The following is a 19,134-nucleotide window of genomic DNA, read 5'->3' as shown; positions in this document are numbered from 1 at the left end:
TTTTTTATATAGATTGTTGTGTTTTTCAGCTATAATACGTTCAGTAGTAGTGATTATTGTAGCTTAATTTCAAAACAAACTTCAATTTGACGAAATAATGCCCTTTTCTTTTATTGCGAATTGTTCGACGACGTCAAACTTTTTCAAGACTGTGTTATGATACTTAACCCACTTTTGCTAATTGTTTAAAAATATCTATGAGTCTTAAATAAACATGTTAAAGCACATAAATTGTTATTGTAAAATACTCTACCTATGCATATTTTTAACTTTATAAGTGTTAAGTAACATATCAGTCATGGTCACTTATGTTATTAGGTATAAATAATAAAATAATAATAAATATTATAGGACATTCTTACACAGATTGACTGAGACCCACGGTAAGCTCAAGAAGGCTTGTGTTGTGGGTACTTAGGCAACGATATATATAATATATAAATACTTATATACATAGAAAACATCCATGACTCAGGAACAATTATCTGTGCTCATCACACAAATAAATGCCCTTACCGGGATTCGAACCCGGGACCGCGGCGTAGCAGGCAGGGTCACTACCGACTGCGCCAGACCGGTCGTCATGTAGGAATCAATACATTATTTATTAATCAAACCTTTTAATGATTTTTCTACTCCCGAACTGTTATTCGTCATTTACAGGATTGTGCGTATCGAAAAAACTGAAAACGCATTGTTTGGTTCTGTAATCATGGCAACGCATTGCATTAACGATACTGCGTGCGTGCGCGGGAAGGCTTTGGGCAGCTGAGCTGACAGTGCAAACCTTTGCAATACAGGAAACAGTGTGAATTTCGCGAGAATTATTTAAAAAAACTATTAAAAACTAAGTGCATGGTCGTTGTAAAAGTATTGTATGCAATGGTGTTTAACTGACTCCAAAATACTCGTGGAAAGTACGCCACTCATATTTCTTGACCTCCTTTAAACGCCTGTTGAATAAAATACTATAAATTAACTATTAGAGTAATGATCATTTCTAGACACATATTTAAATTATCTGTGCTTTTTCAACAAAAAATCGTTACAAAAACCAAATAATCATCTTTAAAAAAAACAAACTACTTATCTAAAATATACAACAAAATATTTTTTTACGCTAAGAAATAGACTAAGTCATTTAAATTATGAATAACTCATGACTTGTACAAGAACAAAACATAAAATATCTTTAACAAAATAATAAACTACCATTCAGTAAGTATTCAAAAATCAAACAATATTTTTATGCATACATTAACACGTCTTAATGTAATTAGTAATTATAAAAAAATAGTAGCTTATATTAGATTTTTATATAAACACGTACTTGTAAAAAATGTTTGCAAATTATAATAACGAATATGTATATTCATGACTTAAAACGTTCAATTTCGTACTGAATTTACCATTCATGTGCAAAAATATACTAATGGACTAAGTCATAACTTATTTAAACATAAATTAATATGAACAGTTATATTTTACAATATAGTGTCATGGTACTTACACCAAAAACGAACAATTTATGACCCGAATATAATTTAACAATAATGACTTATGTTTTATAACACGGGTCGTAGCATAAAACAACGAATAAAATATCATTTTGCAATAATCATTCAAGTCTCATAGTGGGTAACTATGTCATTTTTTGCGTTTTGCAAGAATGAGTCAAGTGTAAAAAAATCGTTGAGTCAACCCTCATAACACATTATTGTAATTTAAATATGTCTTCTGCCAATTACTATAATAAGTTAAGGTTCTTGACACATTAATGCAAAACAGGCAACACACGATATAGGATTTGTGTTAACCTATTTTTTTACTTTTGGGATAGTAAAAATTTTCAAAATGAAAAGGTCATTTTTGCAAATAGAAGTTTAAAAATCCAGCTATAACATGGCATTAAAATCTCATTTTTTTAGTTTTTGTGGGTTGACACATTATTGCTTATCACCATCCACTTTAATACATGGAGAACAGAAAACTATGATACTAATTAAGTACATTTGTTAAATTACTAAGGTGTTAGTGTGCCCAAGGACAACACAACCAGCGTCCTCGGCTATCGCGGCAAATAGATGCCCGATTGCCCGGGCCATTCGACCACAATGGTGACGTGGGTTAAACCATGGGAAAACCATGGGTTTACTATAATAGTTCAAAGATTAGTAACGGCGGTAATCGAGAAGTAATAAAAAAATTTGGAGGGTATGTCAAAGAAATGAACGCCCGAAGAAAGTTACTTTCTTTATGACGCGATTAGGTTATAAATATGTGGCGTAGAATAATAAAAAACCGCAATGTAAAAAAATAATTTATTTAATGTGGAAACTTGGATGTAGGTAAGTCTACTACGCCAGGTAGTAACATAATCTAGGGTAATTATGTCAGTACTCGATTGATCTAATTGCCTAATTAAATAAATTAAATTATCAATTGATAAAATAGCAAAGCAATTACAAAAAATTATTCTTAATTAATTAATTAATAAATATTGGTTATTTAAAAGGCAAATTTTACTAAAAAGAACTTGAAGAGAGACTATAATACTAATTTCGCATGGAATGCTTGTAGAGTACACGTCCGCCAATTGCGCCTTCCGAACTGCTGCGTCGCTGCAGTATGCAGTCCGACGTAGATTAACAGTTCACAGTGCGAAGTATTCTGGAAATTAACAATTAGAATGAAAAACTAACCAGGTATGTATCGTTGCTACGGCCGATAGTCGACCATCATATGTTTATCATAGAAATATGATCATATGCAACATGCCATCCTTTTTTTTCACGTTGGAGAAAAAGCGAGGCATACAGACCTATGATCATATTTCTATGATAAACATATGATAGTGGACTATCGGCTTATGAAAGGAAGGGTGGGGGTCGTTCACAAACACGTGGTACACACGTTCAGTCCCCCTGAATATTTGAATTATTCTCTGATTATGAATACTAGATAGAAGACATACCCAGGCACCGCCTCGCTGCTGTGTATAGAAGGATGGGGCGCGTTCACAAACACGTGGTGCACGTTCCGCTGCAGCCAGTAGGTGAGCAAGGCCGTGAACACGGTGAGCACGGCGCCGGCGGCGAGAGCGGCCGACGCGCCGCCGCCGCCGGACGACACGAACACGCGCGCCCACATCGCCTGCCATACCGACTCCGTCCATGTCGAATACTCGCCGGATGTGAAGTCGTACTCTGATAAATGCAAATTGATAAATGTGTATATAAATAAACTGAATAAGGCTTGACCGAACCCTGCGTCCTCCCGTGGGAAAAAAGTTGACCTTGATTTTTTTTCCACTGGTCAATTTTTGTCACGTGAAACTGCTCAAGTGTCATCGGATTTTTTTTATTTATTTTTTATTTTATTTCATAAGGTACATAAAACAGACAATAATCGAAATAACAAAAGAGATACAGGTTAGAAAAGCTTAAGAACTAGATTACAGTCTAAAACTATATGTACACAACATGACTATGAGTTATACTTAATATAATTTATAGCATGTTAATACAATTTTTATATGAGAATAATAAAGAAATTTAAAGAAGAACGAAATAACAAAATTTTGAAATTAATTTATACTAAAAGAAGACAGAAGGTAATTACCAACGTGCTTAACTATACAAATTTTAATGAAATTTTTTTTGTGACCAAATAAACAGACTTTTTAAATTCAGATATCTTGGAAACATAAATATCAAAATCCTTACAGACTCGAACCATATCGTTAAACTCCCGACACATGCGAACTATTGGATTATAATATGAGGTATTATTGTTATATACAGCCAGAGCAAACGTATTCGGAGATCGAAATCTGTAAGCTGTGTTGATATTCAGCAGCGACAGCGACAATAGATATGGAGAATCAATATGAGAATGGACAATTTTGTATAAATGTAGAAGGTCAGATTGCTTACGTCTTACTTGAAGTGATGAGACATTAAACTTTGCCATTCGTTGATTATATCCCATAATGGCATCGAAAACACAAAGTTCTAAGAAACTTCCTTTGTACACCCTCGATTTTATTAGAGTGTACAGCATAGAAAGGTGACCATACAACAGACCCCATATTCTAAAACACTGCGTACCAAACGGTTATACAACAGCAGCATACTTTGAGGGTTTCTAAAGTTTTTAGTGATACGTATAATAAATCCCAGAAGACGGTTGCTTTTATTAATTAAGTATGTACTCATAATGCTCATAAAAGGATAGCTTATTATCAAAAAGAATGCCCAAATCTTTAGCTACAGACTTCCTTTCCAACACATGGGACGATAATTTATAAGAATATTTTAAAGGGTTACATTTACGAGTAAACGATATCACAAAACATTTAGCAAAATTAAGGGACATTCGGTTTTCAAGACACCACTCATGAATAACATCTATATCGTTTTGCAATTTAATACAACCTTGAATATCTTCAACAGTTGAATATACTTTCAAAACATTCTTACCAATCAAGGGATTTAATAAAAAAAATCTTAGTATTACATTGAAAGGTTGCCTGGCCCATTGCCCACATCCCACATCACAATGGAACCCACATACCAAAGTCGACTTCTATCTCACGGCACCCACGGGAAGAAAGGGGAAGGTAAAATTCTTTACCCGTCACTACATGGACAATAATACACGGACGAGCCTCAACTCCAATAAACAATTTGATTAACAATGAATTATTTTCTAGTTACCTGGAACTATGAAGGCAGGACTAATAGCTTCGCTGAAATTCATATTCGTTTCTATGCAAACTCCACTGTGATTCCAGCCGCGAAGCCAATAGTATGAGAAATCCTGAAAAAAAAATCACATGAAAAAAGTTCGTTCAAGTCCTTATAAATTGATCAAAATCAAAAACAAGTGAATACATCTTGACTATTCCGTCTGGTCTGGCTTGGTAGTTGGGATTGCCTTTAGTGAACCATTACAAGTTAGGATAGGCTAAAGAGAGAGCGAACTCCCGGTGTCTCACTGTCTTATTAACCAGTAGTAGCCCCGCCCCGTGTTTTTAGTATGTACGGGTACATTAGTGAGGATACTGACCGGGCTAGCGGCGGCATCGCACTCGGTCTTTTTGCCATCAGGTGTCCCACAAAGGCAGTAGCGCTCGATAGGTACGCAGCTTCTTACTTACAGCCGCTCCTAGAGATAGTCTGTGTTTTTAAAGGGTACTCACCGGACTAGCGGCGGCATCGCACTCGGTTTTGTTTAGCGTGAGGTGCTGCCCCGCAAGTAGCGCCATCAGGTGTCCCGCGAAGGCGGTTGCACTCGACAAGTACGTGGCGACCCCCACGTACAGCGGAGCGGGGCGCGGCGGCTCCTCGCCCGGCGCCGGCGGCGTCTGCCCGCCGAAGTCGGCGGCGGAGAGAAGCTTGCACAGCTTGTCTTCGAGGAAACAGTACAAGAGCTCGTCCACCTGTTTCAATTGAACATCATGAGCTGGAGTTTGTAACGATCAGTTATTTATAGATGTGTACAGTTTACAACATAAGCATAACTTGAAAATTGACCCTAAAATTACGAGTACTGCAATGCATCACATAGCAGTGTTACACTCCAGAATTTAAGCTATATCTTATCATATGAACGCACATAGGTTCAATAAAGATTGACATATTTTGGTAAAGAATGTATACCGTAGTAGGAGGTAGGGCATAGCGAATGATATTCCGCTTTGTGTGGTAGGGCACAGCACAGCGGATATCGTCTCGCTCGAATCTAGAGCAGAGCCCAACTGGGGAAGTACCTCCGCCTTACAGAAGACCGCAGCCAAATAGCACTAGACCCTACTCATAGTGTTGTGTTCCTGCCGGTGAGTAAGGCTGCCAGAGCTCAACGAGGGTGCGGTGTGCTGATGACGGGAGGACTTACGGAACTAACTTGTTCCGTCTATTGTCCTTTGAGTCGTCGGCAACCCGAACCCTCTTGGAACTTTCCTTTTTGCTGTGTACTTAAACACAGCAAAAGGGAGTGTACAAGTTTCTAATGGGGTGGCAACGCGCATGTGACACTGTTTGAGTTGCAGGCGTCCATAGGTTACGGTGACCGCTTTACATCAGGCGGACCGTATACTTGTTTGCCACCGACGTAGTATTAAAAAAAAAAAAAAACCGCTCACGCTCAGTACAAATCTTTTGCTAGCTTTTGAATTATGAATCAAACTACTTAAGAACACAATTCTGCAAGCTAGGAATTGACTAACTAAGAGCATGTTTTTAGATAAACCTACTAGAAGCATTGAGAACGGTATAAAAAAATAAATTTTGTTGTTTTTGCCTTACCCAATTGTGGAAGATCATGATATGGGGAGTTTACCAAGTGAGCAGAAGCGGTGACGTCACCGGAGTAGGGCAGCCCTGTGACCTGCTGGTGCAGCGTGTGCGCGAGCGCCGTGGCCACGTGGGCGATCTTCACTTGGAGGTCCCTGCTCGTCATGTTGCCTGTGCTCACTAACGTTTCCGTCGGTACGACTGGATGGATGCAAATATATATATATATTATTGCTCAAATTGTATACATAACTTCACCATCACTGCAAGAAAACAAAATGTACTTACAAGTCCCATCCGTTCCAATAGTAATATTGTGATATTTGTAGTTAATCTTCTCATAGTCATCCAAGGCCGAATTATAGAACATGTTAGTGAATGGTCCGTTATGGTCGGCGAGCAGTAACTCGGGCAGCGCGCTGGTCGCGTTGCGCAGTAGCCGACGGAACGAATGCAGTGAGGAAGGCGGTAGATTGTTCGAGAATGCTTCCGTCACTGTAACGTTGTTCTTGCTCAGGTATTCCTTCAGGTCCTTCAGGAAGTTTGTTATCTGAAATAATAAATGCAAGAGTAGGTAGAATAAGTTACTAGTAATGGAGATCATAAATTATTTTACTAGTTCATGTCCATGAGGTCTAAATAGTTTTCTTTTAGGCTTGGGTCTGTGCTTACAGTACAGCGGCTTAAAAATAGAGCTTATTGCGTAAAAATTACGCGAGCGGCTCGTTGGGCGACCATGAACCACACGTAGTCAAAAGCGGCACTAGCGTTAATATCATGTTACTACTCACATTAAATAAAGTGCCAGGGTCTTCAGGAGCATATGCGTAGAGCGGCCAATCTTCGTTATCCTTGAGGCTAGGCAGCGAGCCTCCGATCTGGCCGATCTCGAGGTGCAGGGCGATGTCGGAGGGCGCAAGCGGCGCGTCGGGCGGCCAGGCGCCGCGCGCCAGGTCGAACGCGACGCGCTGCGAACCGATGTAGTCGAACGATTCCCCGTTCAACAGAGTCCAGAGGACATTTTTGCCTGAAAGATGGGCTGCTTTTTAGTCTCTTATGTTATGAGGATGTCTAAGGAGCATATAGGAGGTTTATTAATGTCTACAATTCTTGCAACAAATAGAATACGATTTATATCCGACCACGTTCGTGCAACAAAATCAATCGAATCGATCAATAAATAGCCACACTGCTCCAAAAAGCGGGTATAATGTTAAGATGACTGGGATTATAAATTGAAAATAGATATCATACACGAAAGAAAAAACGACGAGGCCCACTGGTGGCCGAGCCGGGATTTTTTCTTTCGTGTATGATATCTATTTTCAATTTATAATTTATATAGTAGTGTGACTACTTGAAAAAAAAAGAACAAATCAAAAATATTCAATAAAAAATAATTTGATTTGTTCCCTAGTTGTATGACTGGGATTCTCAAAAAATGTCAATGGAGTTTAATTAGGTTAGTACCTAACATAAGAAAAACAGTAAATAAGAGGACTAATGCCGTTATTTATCAAAACCAACATATTGCCGAATAAAACTGCAGTAATTTTATTTTATTATATGTAAACATTTCTGGTATAAATGTAAAAGTATCTAAGTAGGACAGATAACTACTAGAGTAAGAAGCAATACCATATTTGGAGGCGTCGGCTGCAGGTACGATCTTGCTGAGAGTCGCGGCGGCCGACATAAGTGCCACCATCCCGACGACTGAGCTGGCTGCTCCGGGTGCTATGCCTGAATGCAATAAAAAATACATTAGCACAAATATAAAGCCAAAACGTCGGCATGCCTAAATACTAACTGCTTTAGTTTCTTCATACAAGGTATCCACTTTCATTTCCTTTCCTGAAATTGCCATTTCTATGTTATGTTTTGCCAAATACAGTAATTATATACAAGTAATTATAAACATTGCAAGATTTACAGACAAAAGATGGACCCTTAAAGCTACTACATGGACAGGGCCAAACATGCAAGGCAAAAGAAAAAGAGGAAAACCAAAACAGCGCTGAGCAGAAGATATTATTAAGAGGGGGTCGTACGAAATCCTCGAAAAGTGCATTCGGCGTTTAACAAATGCTGCTCACATTTCTAAATTAAATGAAATAAAATAAATGTAGTTATTATCTTAAAGAGTGTGTCTACAACTTTTGACTATTCATAATCTCCAATTATTAACGGTGTAATAACTAAACCCACACAAAGTTGACCTAAAATGAGAAAAACGTATGTCGCCGTTTAGTAAACTTTGTTAAAAAAATTCAATACTCTAGTTATAACATTATGTGATTCTGAAAGCCAGATAAATGGACTACAAGTTTTGAGGTTTTTTATATTTTTCCTCTCAAAGGCAACAAAGAAATTTTACCTTAAATTTAAACTATCGTAAAATTTCCATACATTCGCCATTGCTGTCAGAATTCTCCTTTCGATTAGATGCCGTGAGCGGCTCATCGGAGGCAGACGTGTCGCCGGTCGCTCCGCGTTGACAATTAAATTTGACAAATATTTTGACAGAAAATCGTGTACGTACACGAAAAACCATACCAGTGTAAAACTGTGCTCAAAATAAATAGGGTAAGTCGATAATGTCAGGTGGAGATCCAATCTCATTTAAAGTGTAAAGGTGCATGGCTTGTGCATCAAAAATAAATAAAAATATATCACATTATTAAAGAAAATAACGAACACAACCGAATGAGTATAAATGATTTCATTCTAGTTCGGTTAAATTGAAAAGAGTTTCATGTTTTCTTTTACTCATTGGAATACATTTTCATTACGCTGGTATTAACAGTACGTCATTTTAAAAATATATATGACAGCACCTACGTCAAATTCTGTCAACCAGGTTGTATGTAAACAATTATAATTTAATTTATTTTTACATATTTAGATACTTATTAATCGATTCTTACTTAGAATAGAAGAAAGGGAAATGCGGGCGGGTATATAAGTACCTATTTATTAAATACAATATTCCGTATGGTGTGCTTCTGGTTCAAATTTTTATATAAAAAAGTTATAATTTCATTAGAGATTACCCTGTGCATACCACGAACACGTAAGTAACCGTAAGTTCATCGTTGTTTAGAAAGTAACGCTCGCGTCGTAACGCACGTCTTGAATGGCACTTCTCCATTCAACTAGTCCAGATGTTCATGGAACAGTCACCAGCATACGTATATGACTATGAACGGCCGTGACAATATATCCGATTCTCTATAGAGGCCATAAGTATATGACGACATATTCCCGGCAAAAAATTGTGATGCTTCGTGACCGGCAAAAACATAGTCTCTCTTTCTAGCGTCTCGCGAGCGTAGCGTCGGGCCAACTGTATGGAAAAAGACGCCGCGTCGCGTCGGCGCGGCTTAGCCATACAGTTGGCCCGACGCTACGATCGCGAGACGGTAGATGTGGGAGGGTCCTTATTCGTATAAATATCTGATCGGGTCGCTTAAAAATATTTGTTTCCTTATAAAAATCTAAATTACACTCTCACTCGCATTATTATCTATCCATTGTTAAAGCAAATATATATCTTACGGGCTAGAAATCATTAATATGTAATTAAAGTGCAATAACAAACCCTACCTTAGTTGCCTTAGAGCGGTAAATTGTATGAGGTGATTTGACATCTCACGAAACACGTGCAGTATTATATTATCATTGCATATGTCTGTCTCATCTGTTCTTAAACTATGATAACTAAACTTATTACAAATCTGATATCAGAAGCCTTTTTTACAAGCTTTTATTCAACTTGCCTTGTTAGTTTGGGTCAAAACGTAGAAGCTAAATTTGACCCACTTTCCGGTTTCCGCTGAAATTGATTGAGCTGAAATTTTGCACACATATGTAAATCACGTGACAATGCAATATTATGGTATCATGGAGGTGATCTGATGATGGAGCAGAAAGGTGGTCAGAGGAACTCTGTTATGAAACGTCGTATCCCCATTGAGTAAGGGGTTTTTAGAAACATCTCGGAGAGCAAAAGATGATTGTTGAAAGAAAGGTACAGTCGGCTAAGGTAAAGCTTGTGCAAAAAATGAATTTTTTGCAAAAAAAAAAATATAATAAATTGGGAGGTGTAATTTTTTATTATCTCTGCATTTCATTGAGAAGAAAAACCGGCCAAGAGCGCGTCGGGTCACGGTCAGTGTAGGGTTCCGTAGTTCCAGGGAAAATAATATATTTAGTTAGGGGCATGAAAATGTCTGTCAAAGTTGGCATTTAAATTTATTGTATTATTTACTCATTTTAACTTTATTTTTGTGTAAAATTTTGCTCAGAATTGTGTATACCTTTGTAGAGCATTGAATGTAGTGTATATGTATGTATGTAAACACTTTATTGTACATAAGACAAGTTAGGACATAGAAATACAGTATAGTTATGGTGTACAAAGGCGAAGAATAAGAACGCGAAGAAGGCGAGTATAGTTATGGTGGTATGGTGTATACCTACACTTCTAAAGTTTATGTTCCATACATACTTACTACAATTTTCTTTTCATTGACAGACGATTTCAATTTCAATTTCAATTTGATGGATAAATATCCGCGGCCTGAGGGGTGAATAGGATCAGGAATGGGGGGAATCGGGTCGCAAAGGGGGTGAATAGGTGTACGAAGGGGGTGATTAGGGTCGGAAGAGGGGTGAATTGGGATGTGTGGTCAATGGTTGTCAAATTGTATAAAAGATATATAACTTACCTAAAGTGATGTTTTTATGAATGAACTCTCTGTATATGGATGCAATTTATAAGTCAATGTATTGCTTCGTAGTTAGACTAGATACAAGAAATCAACATTTAGAAATGTTAATTACATTTCTGTCAACCTCCACGTTTCAGCCATGATTGCTATAATATAAATGGATTACTTTAAAATAAAAATCATAAGTATGAAACTATACAACCATGGAAGAAATAAAATTATTTTATTGAATAATTTTTGATTTGTTCTTTTTCAAGTTTATATAAATAATAAATTCTAAATTCGCTCAAAGGTTGAAAGAGACACCTTATAGGGATAAGTTCGCCTTTGTACACCATAACTATACTGTATTTATATGTCCTAACTTGTCTTATGTACAATAAAGTGTTCACATACATACATACATAAATTGAAATAGATATCATACACGAAAGAAAAAACGACAAGGCCTACTGATGGCCGAGCCGGGAATCGAACCCGGGTCTTCAGCTTACGCAGCTAACGTCATTACCACTAGGCCACCCGCCCGCCGTGTGGTACCCAACGAAATTTCTCTAGTGTATATTATCTCTGATAGGCACATTTTGACCACCTCGTATATGAATCTTATAAGGTCCATTTGCACCAACCACTTAACTCAGGGTTAGTGGGCTGTCAACTGTCAAATTCCATGTAAAATAGTGGGTTAACCCTCAGGTTAATCCTCCATCTTCGTTGGTGCAAGTAGCACTTAGAGGATTACGGTATAGCGAGAGACATGGCGGGTTCGATTCCCGGCTCAGCCACCAGGGGGCCTTGTCGTTCTTACTTTCGTGCGTGATATCTATTTCAATGTATAAGCATGAAAACTATTGAAATATTTTCAAATAAGTAATTTTTACTGATAAACTTTTTTTTGGCATTTAATTTTGTAAGGTATGCTCCCAGCCGAAGATCAGCACTGATGAAGAGGCACCAAAGAAAACACGTCCGTTCCATACAAGGTTTATTAGCAGAGAGCGAAAATATAAACCTATCCACAATCAGTCGGTGCCTATAATTACTAAACTACCCACATATGTCACAAATTTATTTCAAAAAAACTTAATGTCATTATCAGTTTGCCGTTAATATTTGTGGGGTTTGAAATTGGACCAGAAGTGATATTAAAAAAAAACTATACATTTATAACCTTTTAAATTTTGGAAGTCGGTTAAAAAATCTGGCCAAATTAGAATCTTTTTCGCACAATTGTAAAACTAAATTATCTTTACTAGTTACCTCTAAAATACTAAATGAAATGACATCTATTGCGACTTAAGTAGTTTGCATAAATTAGTAACCCAATTCATCTAGAGACGGCGCTGCAATTTGGGCTACTTAGTACATCGTTTTCTAAAGATTTTGGGTACATGGGGTCGGAACGGGTATGAACTACCGTAATTTGTGCTGAATAAGACCAAAACCGACTTTTGAACGTCGATAGCACTTTTTTTATATGTTCCATGCTAATTTTTTACACAAAAAATCTTCCAGCGGTGTGAACTTCGGTTTGTCTTTGAAAATATGTCGTTTTATTTAGTAATTTTCGCTCACCCTAACGTTGGGGTGAATAGGGAAAAGTGCTAGGGTTGACCCTTTTGGACTACGAACAAAACCTGACTAACTAATATGTTATGCGTAGTCGGTTATGTATTAATAAAATAAATTTATCGAAATCTACACATATGATAACCTTAAACCAACCTTTATAAATGGTGCTCTGACGCAGTGAACAAGTAAGTATGGTTGTGGGCAGTGCGGATAACGTGTTAAAATATAAGCATAGTTTGTTGCTATTTTTCATGTTTAAATAACTTCTAAACTAACGTAGTGGTATTCAAGTAAAAGGTTCACAGTGAATATTAAGTAGCTTGCCAGAAACGTGTTTCTGCTTAGCTATACCTACCATTGTAAGTATTGAGTTTTGTATCATAAAGTCAAACTAGGCATTTATTACTAATGATTTACTCTGTGGGGTGCCTTTGATCACTTGCATGGGGTAACATTGACCATAATGACACATAGTTGATTATTGTCTGATTATGTCACGGTACTTGTTGAGTTGAGGCAGATAATTTGATCTCTTCGTGTGATAAATATTGAAACAATTACAAATAAAGTTGGTTTTTCGAAGATGGTAGGTAATTTTTATTTTTGATCAAAGTAACCCCAAAATAGCGTTAAAGAGTTCTAATATTTGACTGTGCGAACCGTTTTTTTATCTTTTCTTGAGATAAAATACTTTTGCAAGGGGTTACATTCGATTACCATTTAAAAAAAACATAGGGTATCAAAGTAACCCCAATGTCAGTTTAAGTTTGATCTCATAGTTTTTTTTCTGCGTACAATTTTTTGTTACTTTTCTAGATTTTTAGCAGGAAAAGACTAAAAAAGTTGATGGCCCCATTTTTTTTCTTTCTTTACATTTAATGGATAAAAATACCCATTAAATGTAGAAGCTAGCTATAGCTACCCATTACATGTAGAAGCTAGAGAAGTTTAAATTCCCAAATTGGTCAATGTAACCCCAGTTTACGGTAGACACCGTGAATCTATTCTAATAATTCTTTTTTTATTTGAAAGAAAAATCGTTACGATACTAAAATATGCAATCTAAGATAAAAATGCTTTTCATATATAGTTACAAACTTAGTTCAGAATTTTTTTTCGTACAACTTTTATAAATTGGTCTACCTATCAAGTTAAAAATAATTTTCCTAGAAAGTCTGTATAAAGTCCTGCTTTTGAGATTTTTTCATATTTGAGAAAACAGCCCTTATTGCCTGAAATACGGCAGTGATATTGACATTGACATTTGCTTTTTCGTATTTTGACTGCACTGTTGTATTTTTTGCCATGCTAATTTGAACCTTATCTCTGAGCAATGTAATTTTAATTTTCAGTCACGTCACAGATGTTTATGACATAACATCTAGGTATTTAGCCATTTAAAAGAAACTACAAGGGACTTTACAGACGTGGCGACTGCAACTGGTACAGGGTCTAAGCTATAATTTAAAATTATATTGTGATTTTTATATGTTTTTTTGTGTTTTATTTATTACTAAGTATGAGTTTCAACATTTTCAACTCAAGAAACTGAAATTTAGAGAAGAGACTCGGAAATTGGGTAAGATAAAGAGTCTGATGCAGATGGCGATGGCGGTATTGGGATAAGATAAGATATGCGTCGATATTCCCTGTCTTTCTTTGTGTCTCTGACTTGACTGCTGCTAGCTGTACTCTATTCATTAGGTTTTTATTTTATACACATACTTTATTTTGTATCAAACTAAATGATAAAAAAACCTAACGACCAAAAAGAATAAAGAAAATATCTGATAGTCTTTAATACAACCCGCATATACGTAATGAACAGCACAGGCCTCTGAAGACCTGCAGGGCAATCATAGTCGCACGATAAATGATAAAACATCGGACCGTCCCTATTGCACTTACAAATAGTGCGATAGGGCTGAATGTTTTATCATTTATCACGCGACCATAATTGTCTGCCTGGAGGTATCGGCCTTCACATACGACTTTGAATAATGTTTGCGGGGATAGGCAGGCTGACGATTTTTAATCTAAGTAAGTATAGAAAAGTAACGCAAAATGAAGTGCAAAGTAATTTGAAATACACCTAGATAAACAATCAACTGAGTAAGGAACGTTATCTACATATTTAGGTAAATTTAAGTCACATGAGACATGAACAGAGAAGGAAAGCTAGATGATGCGAATTTTTTCTCTGTCTTCTTGTATGCTACCTTTTTTACAGTTTAATTTCTCAAAGGAGGTAAGTAGTTGACTACAAACTCAAAATAACACTCTTGAAAAAAATTAAGGGTCACTGACCTTTTACAGTAAATGTAGGTAGTGTGAGTGAAGGGTGTTTGTGTGTGTAATGGGGTAATTTGACAGATTCTGAAAATTCTCCCTGCTCTACCCCCTCTTAAGGTTGCAGGGCCAAGCTGGATGAAGCTGGCCATCAATCGAGACAAATGGCATATGTTAGAGGAGGCTTTTACCCATACAGTGATCCATATAAAATGACACCAAGGAAGAAGCACAAATAGAACATATTTAAAGAACACAATGTAAAAAACAGCAATTATAAATATAATGTAACAAAAAGGTTTTATATGTAAGAATAAAGCTTAAAATAATAATAATAAAATTATAAAATGAAGAAAGAACGAAATAGATAAATTAGCTAGCTGCCGACTAAAACTCACCATCGAAAAGTGATGCTGTGTCTATTCTGGCCGTTACTAGTATAACGTCTTTTTTCTTTTGACCCTGTAAATAATAAATCTATTATTTATTAAAATACTTTTCGACAAATAAACTTTTTCCCATGTCTACCAATGAAGAAATACTGCCTGCAAAACTCGGCAGTTATTAACTACTACTAACCTTATCTCGAGGAAACAATGAATAGTACACATTATTGTCTCCTAATGGGTCGCATACTTTAGTTGCAGTTAAAAGTGCACTTGCTGCAGATCTGCAAAACAGGTAAAAATTAAACAAATTAAAAATATATGTACACTAGCTTTTGCCACTGGCTTCGCTCGCGTTAAATTCGAAAATTGCGGAATGCTCCATACGAACTTCCCCCCCCATTTTAGGGAAGCGGGAGGTCATAAAGAGACAATAAGTAGCCCTATGTCACTTTCCATCCCTTCAACTATCTCTCCGTAAGACCCTATTTTAAAGAGCTAGGAATATTAACTCTGCCGTCGGTAGTAATCTACCAGATAGCGATTTATACCTACACCAAGTTGGGCGAGTATAAAAAACGCGCAGACTCGGCGCGCTCCTTACGACACCCAGATAGGCTTCTCCCGGTGAAGCGACGACTGGCGAAATCCGAGAACGTCACGCACGTGGCGGGCCCGACCGTCTATAATAGGTTACCTAAAGAAATCACCTCAGCTACATCCCTGAAATGCTTTAAGACTAGACTAAAAACATGGCTTCTTGAGCACACATTTTATAGTTTTAATGAATTTTTAAATGTACAGATATTGTAGTATACTACCTATACATAGTATACTAAATATGTGATAACTATAAGCATAATAATAATTATAAATTATAATACTACTGAATAATGAATGACATGTAATATGAATGATATTATTAATAAATGAATATGAATATATGAATATCTCCACTTAAAAAAATCACTACAATTCATCGCTCCGTTTTGCCGTAAAAGACGGACAAACAAACAGACACACACACTTTCCCATTTATAATATTAGTATGGATATTCTATCTAAGTAAATATAAATATTTATATGATTAAGTACAAATCAGATTAGACAAAATAATTATGATTCCATACATTTAAATGAAAGATAAACGGCCATGATGTTTATTCTCATTATAGTAATGATTACAAATACATGGCATGTCTTATTAAGCCTTACAAGGTTTATAATCCAATATGGGCCACTAACCTTGTTAAACAATAATAGCATAGTAATTTGCCTAAAATTATAACTCACCTCCTTCTACAAACAATGCTGTTTACAGCAGCCCACATGAATGAATTCAACTGTATGGAGCATAATGGTTTCCCTACTTGTGACTCCAGGTCAAGGTTGTACCTAAAAACAAAAGTATTGTAATAGGACCAGTGCCAAAAATAAATTGAACAAATTCTGTACACATAATGATAAAGAGGAGTAGAAATTACTAGAAAGCAAAGACATATATAACTCCATATAGACGGATAAAGTCTAAGAAAAAAACGTACCTCAAAGCCCTAGAGAAAAAGGTATGGTAACGTAGATGGCGTTACACCTTTCGGGAACGCTCAGCTAGATGGTGCTAATATTAAAATTTGTCATTTTAAGAAATAATATCAAGCTAACAATATGGGCCAAATTGTCAAAACTGAGGTTCTAAAGTTTTAAGCTTGTATTGAGAGATGTATGTGCACTGTGATTAGTTGATTACACATTTTACTTTGACAGTAACTCTCTATAATATTCGATCCTCTTTGCTAGAAAGTGAATGATTATTTCTATTTATACTGCTCAGTTTGTAATGGTTCAGTTTATAAAGGTAAGAAGTACCTGACATACATAATTACATAAAAATAAAATAACAATGTAAATAACCTTTACAAAAACAATAAAATTATTGATATGAAATAGAACAATAAGTAGTAGTTCAATACTTGAACCCCTATGTTTTGTCTGAAAAACATTTGAATACATTGACGAATACAACACATACCTTTCATAACATTGACGAATTTTAACAATCTCCTCTAACCGCGCAGCTGGCAAGTAAAATATTGGGAAGGGAATGTCCTTTCGGATAAGGCCCGTGCCAATAGGGTTCCAGGCAGACTTATCTTTGGCAGAGCATTGGCTTCCCTGTGCTGAATAGTATTCATTTGGACATGCAGATTCCTGGCTAAAGGAATTGGTCCTGAAAGTTCAGAATGTAAGTAGGCAATGACTGTAAATTTTCTATACAGCAGGCAAACAATTAATTTCAGAATACTTGTACTTGTAACCTACTTACCTCTCAGTAGCATTTTCATAGAGAAGTATTCCAGCGACATTATGTGGATTATCCATGAGTAAATCAACAACATTCTGGAAAGTGGCTGTGCTGACCACAGCCATGTAAGGGCCTGCACTGCCATTGAACACCAGCCACTGAGCATCAGTCACATCTTTAACCATATGCACAACCCCAATAGCTCCTTTGTTGGATGCTGCAATTATATTTACATTGATAGATAAAACACTTGTATACAGTGATGAGACTGTTGGTCATAAGATATCATATAACTACTTACATGAACACCCAGCTTGATGGGTCCCGTTTAGCCGTCTGAAACATGCTGCACCACCTTCTATAGATGAGTAAATTTGCCCATGGAGTCTTTCAGCCAAAATAGCTGCAAAAATGTATTGACAGTTTTAACCAACCCATTTTCCCATTCCCATCTTCTTCGTACATGTATAAAAGCCAATATCTCCGAAAACATCTACTTACGTTTTATTATAACACAGCACACGAAAAGGAAAAGAAAATTAAACCCCATTGCATAAATAAGAGAGCTAAGTGTTCGTAAATTACATTATTTGGTCAAATCCATCAGTGATTGAAACACACCAGTCTATAAAATATATATTTATAATACTATTTAATAATATTATAGCTTTCCCTATTTTCGATTGCCGACAAAAGACACACAAGTTGAATCATGAATGATACTTTTTTTACAGAGATGACAGTGACAGCCTGACAGTGTCAAACAAGACATCCACCTCAAGAAATGAAAAAGCGTCATAGACAAATCTTGATCAATATTCGTACAACTATCTCTCTCACTTTAAGTAAGTCAAATATAGAGTAAAAGAGAGAGATGACCAAAATATTTTTGACGTGATAACGTCTAATAACTCGTTACTACGGGCAGCATGCACGAAAAAGATGACGTCATTGTCCCGTTTCCCAATATAGCTTAAGCGCCATCTATTGGCGCGCGTTGGAACTAAGCGGCTGATCGATGCGCTCGGTATGGTTGTGTAGCGTGTGGCCTGAGTAAAGCACCACAGCTGCGACAGATGGCGCGCCCGTGTTTATTATTTTTGAGTGTTTGTAATTTAAAAACATGAAAGATTGCATTAAAATAAGCATCTTTTATAGAATGAAGTTGTTTGAAAAACCTACTTATTTAGGAGTTAGAGCAGTACGAAGTTGCGAATGTTCCCATAGTATATTTACTAAGGCGCCAGAGACTTAATAAATTTACGATGATTTTTTTTACCAATATAACCTATGTTAATATTAATAAATCATATAGAACGCGTTTAAATAAGGATGTTTTGTTATATAAACTTTTTCTTCTCCATTAATATTTACTGAGATATTAGGGTTCTAAGATTAGTAAATGGCACTAGCACTTTAATAAAATTAACGCGTGTCTCGCAAACGGTCTAGGATACAAAATGACAGGTTCGTTAGGTATCTTCTAACGGCCGAAGGCCAAACTGCACAGAATAGGAGCCCCGCGTAAGCGGTGCTCCGTCGATATCGCTTTCTGT

General features: G+C 36.4%; 1 protein-coding gene across 2 annotated transcripts; it reads right to left on the bottom strand.

Annotated features, from left to right (window-relative positions):
• Window positions 1–1,965: 1,965 nt before the first annotated feature.
• On the bottom strand, window positions 1,966–18,296 carry LOC125241558 (nicastrin). 2 transcript variants are annotated; one of them, XM_048150096.1, is made up of 15 exons: window positions 18,080–18,295; window positions 17,880–17,981; window positions 17,600–17,795; window positions 17,306–17,503; window positions 16,570–16,671; window positions 15,470–15,560; window positions 15,289–15,352; window positions 7,935–8,039; window positions 7,088–7,323; window positions 6,585–6,846; window positions 6,343–6,497; window positions 5,204–5,443; window positions 4,719–4,821; window positions 2,975–3,206; window positions 1,966–2,670 (listed from the first exon to the last, which is right to left on the bottom strand). In XM_048150096.1, exons 1-15 carry the CDS (start codon window positions 18,126–18,128, stop codon window positions 2,646–2,648), a joined length of 2,160 nt encoding a protein of 719 aa, XP_048006053.1. In that variant the 5' UTR covers window positions 18,129–18,295; the 3' UTR covers window positions 1,966–2,645. The 2 variants fall into 2 exon arrangements, with proteins under 2 accessions (XP_048006053.1, XP_048006054.1); XM_048150097.1 differs by lacking the exon at window positions 17,306–17,503 and having other exon boundaries at window positions 18,080–18,296.
• Between the last annotated feature and the right edge of the window lie 838 nt (window positions 18,297–19,134).

Source organism: Leguminivora glycinivorella, chromosome Z (assembly GCF_023078275.1).
Source record: "Leguminivora glycinivorella isolate SPB_JAAS2020 chromosome Z, LegGlyc_1.1, whole genome shotgun sequence".
In the NCBI taxonomy this organism is placed as follows: domain Eukaryota; kingdom Metazoa; phylum Arthropoda; class Insecta; order Lepidoptera; family Tortricidae; genus Leguminivora; species Leguminivora glycinivorella.
The sequence above is the reverse complement of the archived record's forward strand: the minus strand, read 5'-3'. Positions and strand labels throughout refer to the sequence as shown.

What these genes read in the sequence shown, in the direction of transcription:
- LOC125241558 (XM_048150096.1), bottom strand. Translation starts at nt 18,128, where the DNA reads ATGGGGTTTAATTTTCTTTTCCTTTTCGTGTGCTGTGTTATAATAAAA. An exon ending in GTGCTGTGTTATAATAAAAC is followed by an intron (nt 17,982 to 18,079) that starts GTAAGTAGATGT and finishes ACATTTTTGCAG; the next exon opens with CTATTTTGGCTGAAAGACTC. An exon ending in ACCCTGGCACTTTATTTAAT is followed by an intron (nt 6,847 to 7,087) that starts GTGAGTAGTAAC and finishes TTATTATTTCAG; the next exon opens with ATAACAAACTTCCTGAAGGA.